Source organism: Elephas maximus, chromosome 6 (assembly GCF_024166365.1).
Source record: "Elephas maximus indicus isolate mEleMax1 chromosome 6, mEleMax1 primary haplotype, whole genome shotgun sequence".
Taxonomy (NCBI): Eukaryota; Metazoa; Chordata; class Mammalia; order Proboscidea; family Elephantidae; genus Elephas; species Elephas maximus.
Window position 1 is genome coordinate 14,796,786 of NC_064824.1, and position 13,378 is coordinate 14,810,163.

At 37.0% G+C, this 13,378-nt stretch overlaps 1 protein-coding gene across 2 annotated transcripts in view; it reads right to left on the minus strand.

The window, feature by feature from the left end:
• Window positions 1-13,378, minus strand: part of MAP3K2 (mitogen-activated protein kinase kinase kinase 2) — a 135,129-nt gene that overhangs the window by 27,720 nt on the left and 94,031 nt on the right. For both annotated transcript variants that reach the window (XM_049889098.1, XM_049889099.1), the window contains 3 exons: window positions 11,589-11,737; window positions 11,109-11,240; window positions 5,645-5,774 (listed from right to left, as the gene is read on the minus strand). In XM_049889098.1, coding sequence (XP_049745055.1) covers window positions 5,645-5,774; window positions 11,109-11,240; window positions 11,589-11,737 — 411 coding nt within the window. The remainder of the gene's footprint in view (window positions 1-5,644; window positions 5,775-11,108; window positions 11,241-11,588; window positions 11,738-13,378) is intronic.

Here is a 13,378-nt window from a genome sequence, read left to right on the forward strand (position 1 = left end):
GTCAGTTTGGCCAGTGGTTTATCGATTTTGTTGATCTTTGCATAGAACCAGCTTTTGGTCCTGTTAACTCTTTCAATTGTTTTTCTGCTCTCTATTTTATTTAATTCTGCTCTGATTTTTATTTTTTGCTTTCTTCTGGTGCCTGGGGGCTTCTTTTGCTGCTCCCTTCTACTTGTTTGAGTTTTAGGGATAATTCTTTGATTTTGCAAGGCCCTATTTTTAACCATGATATTTTAATGCCTATGCTATTTGTACAAAAACATGGTCTCACTTTTATAATCTTTTTAACTTTATTGATTGTATGGGCCCCCATCATGGAGCTACCCATTTGTTGGGATGTAAACATCAGGACTGGTCTAATGGAACACTGACTGAGTCACTGAGAAAACAGAATTGTTTGTGGTACTTTAGAGGTAGAAGTATCAATGTAAACGGTAAATTTCTCAACCATCTCACTTATTTCATTCACACTCACAAAGAACTATGTACTGTCTCAGGAAAAGATGACTTTCAGTGCAGTTATTGAGACAGAGGCATAATATGCTGACCATGCTATCTAATTTTTAATCTGGATATCTAGACTAACAGCTATGTTTTTTGAGAAAAACATGTTTTTCCTCGGTGGTCCAAACCAGGATGTGAAACTATATGCCCTGAGGAGTCTTAACCAACTGACCCTCTATGCCCCTCAAAATACACATACTCAGGAAGAGTACTGTCTTGGTGCTGTTGCCAACAAGACATTTTTGCAAGCTAGATGAAGAAAATACATGTGAGCATCTTGTAACCGTGATTTAAGCACCCTGGGAAACTATCTGCATTCACTACCTACACTATTAATAATCAATAACCAATCAGAGTGTGATTATTACAATATCCATTGATTTTCCAGTAATTGCCCTCCCTGTGGTTTGGTTCCTCTTTTCACCCCATAAGAATACTTGTATACCGAGACTGCTGCAGAACTACCCGGTTCCATTTTCAATGGGCACATAGTTCGCCAATTGCAATTGTTTCAAACTCTTAATGTACCTCTCTGTTTTAACTCAAAACAGTGTTCAAGTTTTTCTCTACAGTGTTTTGGTGTCAGAAGTGGGATCCAAAGGCAATTTGCCTGCTAAACAACCCCAGAATGGGACTATGGAACACTGGCGCCCATACAAGCCCTTTGCATGCTCAATCCACTTTTCCAGCTCTTGAGAGCTGCCTCCAGGTAAAACCTCTTAGACCAAGGATTTCCGCCTTCTTTCTGTTTGAAGTCCTCTGAGGTTTGTTAACAATCTTTCATCTCTTTATTTTCAGCTCATTCGAGAGCGTTTTGACAAGTTTCTTATCTGGGTAATTGTAGCTTGGTTCAGGCTGTGTGAACTTGCTGTGTTTTTCTCTAAATGCCCATTAAGGTTTCTTCGAGTGCATTTTGTTTTGGTAAAGGCTCCAGAGTCATTTTCACATGTGTGGCTGCCGCCTTAGTGAGGTTGAGAGTACCATTAGGCACATATGCACTCATTAAGGAGTTGTCTCATCTCATGTCTACGTTTTTGTGTGTCTCGTCTCAAAAGCCATGACTAGCTGTTGTCAGTTTTTTTTTTCTTTTCTCATAAGTAAGTCTTAAGTCTTGGAGAAACTGCTTAGTGTGCCTAGGCTTCTAAGAGCTACTTTGAAGAATTTAATACAAATTCATGCTGGTAAAGTTGTTATTGTTTTGTAATATGTCAAATTAGGCTCCAGAACCCTTTTAAGTAACTTAAGCTGAACTGGATATATAAGAAAATTTTAGAATCTAAAGTCTGAGATTTCAGAGGTAATGCCTAAATTTTTCAGTTGACACCCAAAATCCCTTTTAACTTCTGCTTTTTAAAGTTTAGACAATTTTTCTTTTCTGGCCAGAAGCTGCCAGAGACCTTAATTTCTGCTCTTCTACCAAGAGAATATCGGAAAATTCCTGAGAGCTATCCTAGCTGCTGGAGTACATTCCCAAAGGCTATTACAGGTCTTCACTAATCTCTTCTATCCAAACTCTGTAACACTGAATTCTTCTTGTCCTTTTAATGTCACTTGCTAAAAAGTTATTTTTATTTCTCTAAGTACACAAAGATTTTTTTTCATGCGCCTTTTGAATCTTACAACCAAATTTTAACATCGTCAAGAAACTTCAAGAACTCATCTACAAAAACAGCAAACAGGTGAATAACCTCTCAGATTTTGTGTTTAAATTCTCTGAGAAATTTGTGTTTGTTCTGTTTTGTTTTCTCCAGGGGAGATGGCCCCAAGTATTACTTGTATAAATCTTATCTTCATGAGTTACAGCAGTCAAGTATTGTCCATCCTGAGAGTTTCTGAGTTTGTGAAATCTCAAACCCCATAAGCAGTCAGGACTGTTAATTATTAAAATAATCCAACTGATTTATTACTTGATTAACATAATAAGATATTAACTGGTTAGCTGGTTTGGTTGATTGCTTAATGGTTCGTTATTGGCAGTCCCCTCTAGGATTGTTGAGTCTGAAACTCCTAAACAACAAGCTTGAGACTTCAATAGTTTTAATTGGTATTTTAGAACTTTTAAAAAATATTAAAGCAATATTTGTTTAAACTTGTTAGAACTCTGCAATTGCTCTTTCTGCCTTCCCAGGATAGTTCCTCTTTTTGATCCTCAGACATAGTTCTCTTTCTGCCGTTCAGAAAGAGACACTCCTCCTTTTGTAAACTTGATAGTTCAGAGAGAGAACTATGTCTGAAGATCAAAAAGAGGAACGAATTGAACAAAAAGTCTCACTCAACCAGATAAGCTTAGAGCTTTACAACTCTAACAACTTCAAATACAACCCAACAATCTTTTAGACTGCAAATCTATGGTTTTTTAATGTAAAAACCAGGTCATCTTAGAAAAAATGGCTTCAGTTAAAAAAAAAAAAAAAAGAGAGAGAGAACAGGAACAAATTCAACTCTCTACCACACACAGGAGACCAGCAACCATGAATATAACCATCTTCCGGGGAATTAACAGAGATCTTTCCTTCAATAACATTGAAACTACAAAAAAGGAGTGTCATTAATTAGATACAACTCCATCTACCCTCCAAATACTCATGGTCTCTCAAGATAATTTCATAGGTGGCCCAAATTCTTTATCCCACCATGAAAAGGAGGGAATAAATGATCTAAATTAAACTGCCACCCACAGTTTGAAGAAAATTTTATCGCATTTAAGAAGAACAGGAAGTTGTTTTCTGTATATAGACCTCTGTTCTCCCCTGTGTTGTCAAATTAGGAAAAATACCAAATTTTCTTTAAGTTAGAATTTATGTTAGTAATACATATGCCTGATACTAGATTGCAAACACATAATATTATGTTATAATTTTATTATTTCAATTGCTACCTCAGTTGCAGTAACTATTATTTTTTTTTAATTTAGCATCATCAAAACCAATAGTTTGAGGGATTCATAAAGTTTTCCCATGAAGGTCTTTTGTTTTGTTTTGTTTTAACTACTACTCACATATTTAAAGACTTGATCATCTCGGTATGTTCTTAGTATATTCTGACTATGGTATTACTTCTCAAGATTATTAAGTGTTATATCTGAAGCTCTTTTGAAAATAAGGTTAATCATTACATTAAGAGATATTTTTGTCTAAAGTTTTTTAAACGGACTTTATTTGGCTTTACGTAGCCTTTAAATTAATCTCTATCAAGTTTTTCACCTTTAAGAACTATTATTATTCTAAGTTAATTAAGGCCATATCAAGTTTTGTCATCTGCAGATTATGTTGTTACTTTGCTGATTTGCTGAAGATATTTGACCAAAATACCTCAATAAAAAGATGGACTATATTAGACTTATGAAAAGAACTGTGACTAGACTAAATCATGATTTCCAGAATTCTTACATAAAAAATGACAAGTTCACAGACCGCAGTTGATCCAATATAACACAGAATCAAAATAAGCTACATGGGCCTGAGTAAACAAACAAAAAAAACGAACTCATAGACGGAATTTATTTATATTAATTTCTTTGCTCTTCTATTTATTTTATTCACTATATTGTTTTTAATTGCTTTACTCCATAAATAAAACTTCAAACCCATAACTTCAAGTTATTCCATGTTTGATATAATGTTTTTCCATGTAAATGACAGAAGTCAGTGCTGCCTAGTGCATTTGCTTATTGTTTATTGAACAGACCAGCTACCTTATTTGTTTTATGTTCCACGATGACAGTTATACCTATTGCTTAAAATTTCTAGACAAATTGGATATTTCAGATATGCGCTGTTTAAATTCTCAGGGTTTCCTTTTTGTTATCAAACCTTCCTTTTCACAATTATCAAACTGCAATTTTAGCATAAATCCCGTTTTGACATTTTGGTTTTTCCCTTGTAAACCCAGACATCTTTTCATCAACACCACTTTTAGAGACAATTTTGTTTGCTAGAATTATGATTTTAATGGTCAATGTTATCACCATTAAATGTTACATAAAATTAACCACTCGTGTTCTGACCTCAAGAATTAACATGATACCCACGAAAAAGATAATGTATACAAAAAACATCCAGGTCAGTGATGGCCTTGATGAAACCCCGCTTTGAGGGACTGAAAGAATAAGTCAGCCCTTGTGCCTCTGATCCATTGTACCTGACACTGTCACCTCTTTCCCCCTCCCTTTTGAGGCCCACCAGAGTGTCTCCCTTTAAAGCACAGTGAGGCTAAGGAAACCTTGCAGAAGATGAGTTACTCCTTTTTAAGAGACATGAAGCCAGCCCAGTCTGAAGAGGAGAACTCCACTATGTCAAGGTAAAAGGGAAACACTCAGTGGTGCTTGGTCACAATTGCGGTGTGGCATCTGAGGTCTTAAGTGCTTGATAATTCAAGTAGCCACTAGAGTAAACAACAGCAAGTGTGCCCACGTGGGAGAGCCTACTCAATTCTATCAATGATCAAAAGATTCTCTATGAGATCTTTGATCAGAAGGAGGGAAATGTCTCAGGAAAAGACAACGTTCAGTGTAGTCAGTGAGACAGAGACATAATATGCTAACCATGCTGTTGGATTTTAATCTGGATTCTAGACTAACAGCTATTTTTTTTGAGAAAAATATGTTTTTCCTCGGCGGTCAAAACCAGGATATGAAACCATACGCCCCAAGGGGTCTTAACCAAATGACCCTCTACACCCCTCAAAATACACGTACTCAGGAAGAAGTCTGGGTGCTGTTGCCAATAAGATATTTTTACAACGCAAACCAAGAAAATACATATAAGCATCCTGTGACATAATGTAAGCATCCTGTGAAACTTGATATATACGTCTCACATAAGGACATCTATGTCACGTAATTCAGCAAAAAGCTTGTTCCTTGCAAACCATTAACCATACTATTAATAATCAGTAAGCAATCAGTGTGTGATTATCCAATATTCATTAATTTTCCTTTAATTACCCTCCCTATAGTTTGATTGCTCTTTTCACCCCATTAAAATACTTGGACAATGAAACTGCCCCAAAACTAACTGACTGCACTTTCAATGGGCTATATAGTTCCCCAAATGCAACTGTTTCAAACCCTGAACAAACCTCTGTTTTAATCTGAACCGGCGATCAAGTCCTTCTCTACAGCAGTACTCTCGTCACTTACCTTTGATATCTCTATGGACAATCATGTTACTGTGCAAATAATGGACACCCTCCAGAATCTGGCGGGCGTACTTCCTGGTCACGTTCTCAGTAAGAGCCCCGTATGCTTTTAGTTGGTCCTTAATTGAACCCTAGGACAAAAAACAACAAAAGAAAACTCTGTTATGCTTTGAAATGAAAACCACTTTTAAATCTTTATTTTTAAGAGTTCTAGTTGACAACTGTGAGGCCATAATTGCAGAGACAAAGTGTTCTTAGTGAGGACATTATATATCATGTAATTCAGCAAAAAACTATTCTACACCCCCTGACTACAACTATTGAAGAGTTCTAGCTGCAGGAAGCCTGTTCCTTGCAGCTCTGGTTTTTAAAATTTTCCAGTACTTTTATCTTGTGTTGTTTTTTTTTTTTGCCTTGAATATATTTTTGTTTTTCCTTCTCTCTTCTCTATGTAAATCTCACTTTGATTTTATTTGTTTTGTTCTTACTCTATGCTTAAAACACTGTTTTATTGACACCTGCTAACTGAAGGGTGAATATGATCACAAAATCAGAACACGTATAAGATTTTAAAGTTTTTTTCTTTTATACACTCACAATCTAGTTCAAGACATGAGAAAACATTAATTAAAGTGGGATTTCTAATTTTTAAAGTTTTTATTAGCCAGGATGAGGTACCATCTCAGCAAATGCTGAATTAGCCTGAGGTGAAACACAAGGACTTGAATTTTTGAAAAAGCTTCCCTAGTGATTCTGATGTGCAAATTTGATTAATAATCTACACTTTAAAAGATGAAAATGAAATGCTTCCTGAGGGACAAAATCAATTTTATAAACAAGAAAATATATACAAATGGTTCTGCTGTCAAAAAGAGAAATTGATTGCAGATATCTTGCTTTGATTTTGGGGTTTTCTTACCCACCAAACCAAATATTTCACTTTAAAGAAAACCCTGACCAAAATCACCCCACCAGAGCTTTTCTTTCACCCAAAGTTGCAAACCCCTTCTTTTCTGATGGAAGCTAGGCTTACTAAATTTGAACATCAAACAACATGGCCAGGTAGAGAGGGGCAGGGACCATCTAGTGAACTCATATCCACTGATCTCAGTAAAAGGAAGAGGGCAAGGTTCAATCAATCATTTAAGATTAGCCAGTGGTTGGTTTTCTATATTTTTCCCTCCTCTTCTCTTTATGGAGCCCTAGTGGCATTTTTTTTTTTTTTAGTGGCATAGTGGTTAAGAGTCTGGCTGCTAACCGAACATCAGCAGTTTGAATCTACCAGCGACTCCTTGGAAACCCTATGGGGCAGTTCTACTTTGTCCTATAGGGTCACTATGAGTCAGAATTGAGTCTATGGCAACAGGCTGTTTTGTTTTTTTTTTTTAACCTGTTTATAAGGAGCCCTGGTGGTGCAACAGTTAAGCACTCAGTTGCTAACTGAAACAGGCAGTTAAAATCCACCAGCTGCTCAGCAGGAAAAGATTTGACAGCTTCCACAAAGATTACAGTCTTAGAAACCCTATGGGGCAGTTTTACTCTGTCCTATAGGATCACTATGAGTCAGAATCGACTCGAAGGCAATGGATTTCCTTCTTTATAAACCCCATTGTATCTAGCTTCTTCGAGCTATTTGCTTTTTCTGGAATCAAAATGGTCTCCCTATACGGAGCCCTGGTGGCACAGTGGTTAAGAGCTCGGCTGCCAACCAAAAGGTTAGCAGTTCAAATCCATCAGCCGCTCCTTGGAAACCCTATGGGCCAATTCTATTCTGTCCTATAGGGTCACCATGAATCAGGATCAACTTGACAGCTATGGGTTTATATGCATATAGAATAACTTCTCAGAATAAACCTTGTGTTCAAATTTCAGTGAGTTTTGATTATTTTTAACACTGTCTTTCCTTGAATTTTGGTAAGCCATGTACTTTGTCACATAAAAACAGATTCTTGGATCTTACAGATTTAACCATTTTTTCCCACTGTTCATGAGTAATCTCTGAAGGGACAGCAATTTGCAATTCTGCTTACCCAAATTTGCAAACACATGTGGACTAGCTTTGGCAGTGCACCCAGCCAAACACTACATAAATTCAACATGACTTTTTTGTTCACAATCTACTTATTGTGTCTCTACTTGTAGTAATACACAAAATAACTTTGCTAAAATTGAGTTTTCCAAGTAACAGGCCAAAAAATACTTGGAGGCTGCAAATGGGTGGTGCAGATACAGATCGTCTGGGGCCTCAGGAGAGTCAGGCCAGTAGCCTCTGGATGCTCACAGGTCAATAGGTGTAGTCTGTCTACCCCAGGGTGCCATTAAAATGTTACCTTCTACAGTGTGTACAACTGGAATGGGTTGGGAAACTCTACCAGCTAAAAAGTTCTTTTTTCTGTGTGTGAAAAAGAGTAAGAGAAGCCAACTGCCAGTAAATGTACTGAAAATAGAACAAAGTTATGGCTCTAAGCCTGAAAATAGTTCTAGATAAACGGATGCATAGAATGCTGTTTGGGAAACCTGAAGAGTGCACCATCGATTCTGGCAGAGCTTGAATCTATGGCATAAAGAGGTCTATTATATTAAATTTAATGAGGGAAAGTATAAAGCATCGTTCACAAACTGGAGGATTTGGGAAGGTTTAGGAACATACATGTTGTCCAGAAACTGCCATAGGCAATTCAATAATTTGAATGTTGAATAATTCATTTAGCTGTATCATTTATTAATTTAGTAACATGCTTTTCAAAGAATGACAACTTGTGATTTGAAGAAGACAGATGCGTTACAAAATCAAGTGTAACTAACGTGAAACGCAATCTAATCCTTCTTCCTGAGTAGCCAGTGGTCTAAGTCTTAAGACTGCTGAATATATAGATTACCCATCTTCATCTGTAATGTAAATCAGTTTTGGCCAACTATTTTTTAATTTTATTTTCAACAATCTGGATCTCTATTCATACTTAAAATAATTTTTTTAATTTAAATACTATTGCACAAACTAATAAAATCTGTGTGTGAAATGAAATTAAAAATAGACCTTTTATTTGGATTTCAAGGGGTTTCTCTTACACAAAATCTGTTGCTGTAGAGTGGGCTTCGACTCACAGTGACCCTACAGGACAGAACAGAGCTGCCCCTTGGGTCTCCACGGAGCGGCTGAGGGATTCAAACCACTGGTCTTTTGGTTAGCAGTGGAACTCCAAACGCTGTGCCAGCAGGGCTCCATTCTCTTACACACTAGCACAAAATTAAAAGTCTGACCCCCCCAAAAACCTACAAAGCTATTAATTTCTTTTTTTCATCAGGATCTGCTAAACTACTGTGCCGCGTTGTTAACTTGTTTTTCCCAGCTTTGAGGAGTGTTAATAGCTTAACGCAGTGATTTAATCTTTGCAAATCCCTTTGCGACAAAGACATTTGTGAACCATAAACTAGTGCAGAGTTTATCTAATGCAAATAGTGTAACTTTTAGTAATTTTTCTTGCTTCCTGAGAGATGAAGTACTTTTTATCATTTTAAAACCTCCAGACTACACCTAAAGATTTGTGCAAATGAATGCCTCCCCACCCTCCAGGCCAGAGACTACCTAGTACCTGACGTCAGCTGACCTCAGTAAGGGGGGCAGAGTTCAATCAATCATGTTAAGATTAGCCAAAGGCTCATTTTCTATTCTTCTCCTTCGTTTTCCTTTTATAAGCTTCATTGTAGCTGGCCTACACTGAGTCATTTTTTCTTAGAGTCAAAATGGTCTCCCTACATGCATATGTGGAAACCTTGGTGGCAGAGTGGTTAAGAGCTATGGCTGCTAACCAAAAGGTCAGCAGTTCGAATCCACCAGGCGCTCCCTGAAACCCCTATGGGGCAGTTCTACTCTGTCCTATAGGGTCACTATAAGTCGGAATCGGCTTGATGGCAACGGGTTTGGTTTTTTTTATACGATAACTACTCAAATAAAGCCCATGTTTAAATTACATCGTAGTTTATTTTTTAACATTTCTGTCCTTATCCAACTGCAGATGCTTTTTAATATCACAGTGTTGTTGTTGTTGATCTTGATCTACAAACAGCTTTACTGATTCATAAACTGAAACTCCGACCTCATACATTCAATTCTAATAAGCTATTTCCTTAAACCAAAAAAACCAAATCCACTCCCGTCCAGTCCGTTTCAATTCATAGCAACCCTATTAAGACAGTACAACTGCCCCATAGGGTTTCCAAGGCTGTAATCTTTATGGAAGCAGACTGCCACATCGTTCTCTCACAGAGCAACTGGTGAGTTCAAACCGCCAACTTTCTGTTAGCAGTTGAGCTCTTAGCCGGTGTGCCACCAGGACTCCTTAGCTATCCCCTTAAAGGCCCCAAAACTAAACCCCTTTTATAAAACTGCCTTAAATTGCAGGAATACGTGTATATTTAAATAGTAAATACAACACCATCCTGAAATTCATTAGTATTAGAACGTACTCTCAAAAAACTCCAAAACCCCAAATTCGTCAAGTCGATTTCGACTCATAGTGACCCTATATGACAGAGTAGAACTGCCCCAAAGGGTTTCCCAGGAGTGGCTGCTGGATTTGAACTGCTGACCTTACAAATCCTAAAAGTAATACATGGGAAAAGAAAGAATTTGAAAATAGCGTTATGCAACTCCTAAGGAACTTAGCGATTGGGGCAAGTATTAACGATCTGTGTTAAAAGCATCAGGCGGATGGTTGAAAAGGAACTGGATATTCAAATGTGCCAGGGATATACCTCAGGCCATTTTCTGGTCTACCACAGGGGAATCAGGACGATGACTGTCCCAATCTAGCCATCGACCTCAGTAGCATCGTTAACTGTGGGATGACCAGAAACTGAATGTCTCCTGATGTGATGCGACAAAGTACACAGCGTCATCCATCATGTATTCTAATAAAAACATGGTGAATTTGAATCTGACTCAAACTTTCAATCTAACTTGCAGTTTACGGGAAATATCAAGGATAAAGGAACAAATTAAACAACGCCATGAGGATGCCATTAGACAAACCCATGAGGTTGTCAACAGAAAAACTAGGCTCTTTGTCAAATCAATGTCGCATACAAATTTGCTATTCTAGATGAAACAAGAACTGAGAGACACATCAACTAGATGCAATGTGTGGCCCTGAACTGATTCTGGTTTTAACAAACCAGCTATAATGGACATTTTTAAGACAACATTTAAGGAAACCTGAGTATCGGCTGCTATGATGTCTGTAACCTACTTTAGAATACTTCAGCATTTTTAAAAATGATTAAAAAATACAAAGAGATGAAGAGGATAGGAAATAAAAATTATACTACCCAGTTCTAGTTCGAAACTCTTCCAAAATGTCATTAAATACGGTTAACATTTCATAATCAAAGTTTTTATTGTTTTTCCTTCCTCAATTAAGACATTAAATAGAATATGTCTATTTTCAACAGATTTGCTAGCTTACCCCTGGCATATATTCCATAAATATGGAAAGTGTTTTTTCCTGGGGATCCCTCAGACAGCCATAATACTGAACAATTCGTTCATGCAGCAAGTTTTTCAACAACTGAATTTCACACTCAAGTGCATTCACTTCCTGAAAGACAGAATTCACTATTAAGTCCTTGCAACAGTGGTAAAATGGTAGCAAAAGAAAAAAAATTCAACTTCATGAACCATCAAGGTGATACCATTCTGAAATCTTTACTTCCTAAGGAATAAACATTTTAGTGTCCCTAAAATAACATTTACAACAATTCCTGATAGTATCCTAAAGATTAGGAATTTAATTGATATACAGAAAGAGAAAAATCCACAGCATAAAAAAGACAAACATGCCTAATTATTCATTTGTTTTTTTCAAATAATTTATATGTATGTTATATTTATTTTAGTAAAAATACTTCTTATAACATAACAAAGCAGCTTGTGCAGTGTTTCTTACCTTGCTGGTCTCAGGGCTATCAGGGTCAAATTGAACTTGTTTAACAGCCAATTCTCTTCCTGTATCGACGTCGTAACAGAGGTAGACCCTGCCAAAGGCTCCCTGGCCCAGCAGTTTGCCCAATCTCCAGTTGGTTGGAGCACGAGGTGCTGAGAAAGAATACTTTCTTAAAATGGAATAGTCAGATGGCACGCAAATGGTTAAGGACTAAATGAGTATATTCCATTGGAGATATTCTAAACTGAATATATTTGGATATAACTGAAAATCATGATCATCTGAGTGCACAACAGTTACCGCCTTTCAAAAATTCTTTTTTAGTCAATGTTCTAAGAGTTCTAAGCCCAAAAAAGGTTTACATCCCCTTGACTCATACTTTTCCAATGAATTTTTTTTCCTGACCACTGAATCTAAGATGCCAGTGACTATAATATGCACTATTTCTAATCTTTACTTCAGTAATACATGTAATTAGTTTTCTGCCTTCCACCTACAAAGAAGGCTGGAAAGAGCATCACATTCACCCTAATAACAAGTGAAAGCTGGATAATCCACAAAATCATTAACCATTTTTGAACCTGTCAGAAAATTGAGACTGCGAGACAACCAACTTGTCTGAAATCTAAGGAAAGACAGGCTGTCGGAAGGGCAGGATCACTGAGAAAGCCTATCACTGACAACCCGGGACACAGGGCCAGCCTGATCAAGGCTGAAGCTAGATCAGGGTAACAGAGAGCACTCCCCTCTGCCAGGCTACCAAATAACAGCAATGTATTTCTGAGGAGGGGCAAGGACACAGAGAAAGACCCTCTGAGAAGAGTTCACAAGCAAGGAAGACCAAAAGCTGAGTGCAGCAGGATTACCATATTTTTGTGCAAATAACACGCGTCTTCTACGTATGTTTGCCAACTGCACCCTCCGCCCGCGAGGTATTTTTGTAAATGTTCTACGCTCATTTTTTACAGCAACATGTCAAAAAAAATATTGGCATAATGGTGCTTATAAAAATACTTTGTGGGCAGAGTGCAGTCGGGAAACAAACCTTTTAGAAGGTGCACGTTATTTGCATAAAAATACAGTATTAAGAAAAACATTCTGGAAGTGGCCTTTATCCTAAGCATAAGGTGACTCTAGAAGAATTTGAAGTTAGTGGTACATAGTGACCATGGCAACAATAAAATCCAAACCAAGTTCAACTTCTGACCAGATTAACTAAACTCCTATAATAATAGCCTAGTAGAAGAAGTAGCTCTATTTCTAAGCATAAATACTATTTACCTCAGTCTCCATAGTCCTACACATAGTATCTGGAATCCAATATAAAATTACAAGATGCCAAAAAAAGAAGCCATCAAGAGACAAACCAATCAACAGAAGGAGACTCAGAGATGACCAAGATGCATGAGCTGTCAGGCAAGAAATTTAAAATAACTATGATCAACATGTTAATGGCTCTCATGGAAAAGGTAGATAACATACATGAACAGATGTAAAATTTCAACAGAAAGATAGAAATTGCAGGAAGAGTCAAATGGAAATGGCTGAAATTAATTGAAAAAAGAAAGAAAAAAATACTAAGGGAGAATGTCTTTAACAGGCTCACGAATAGATTCGATATGGCCAAGGAAAGAATCAGTGAAACTGAAAATAGATCAACAGAAATTCTCCAAACTAACACACAAAGAAGGGGGAGGAAAAAAAAAAAGTAAAAACAAAAAACACCCAGAGCTGTAGGGCAATATTAAATAGTCTAATATACATGCACAATAAAACTTTCAAAAGTCATTACC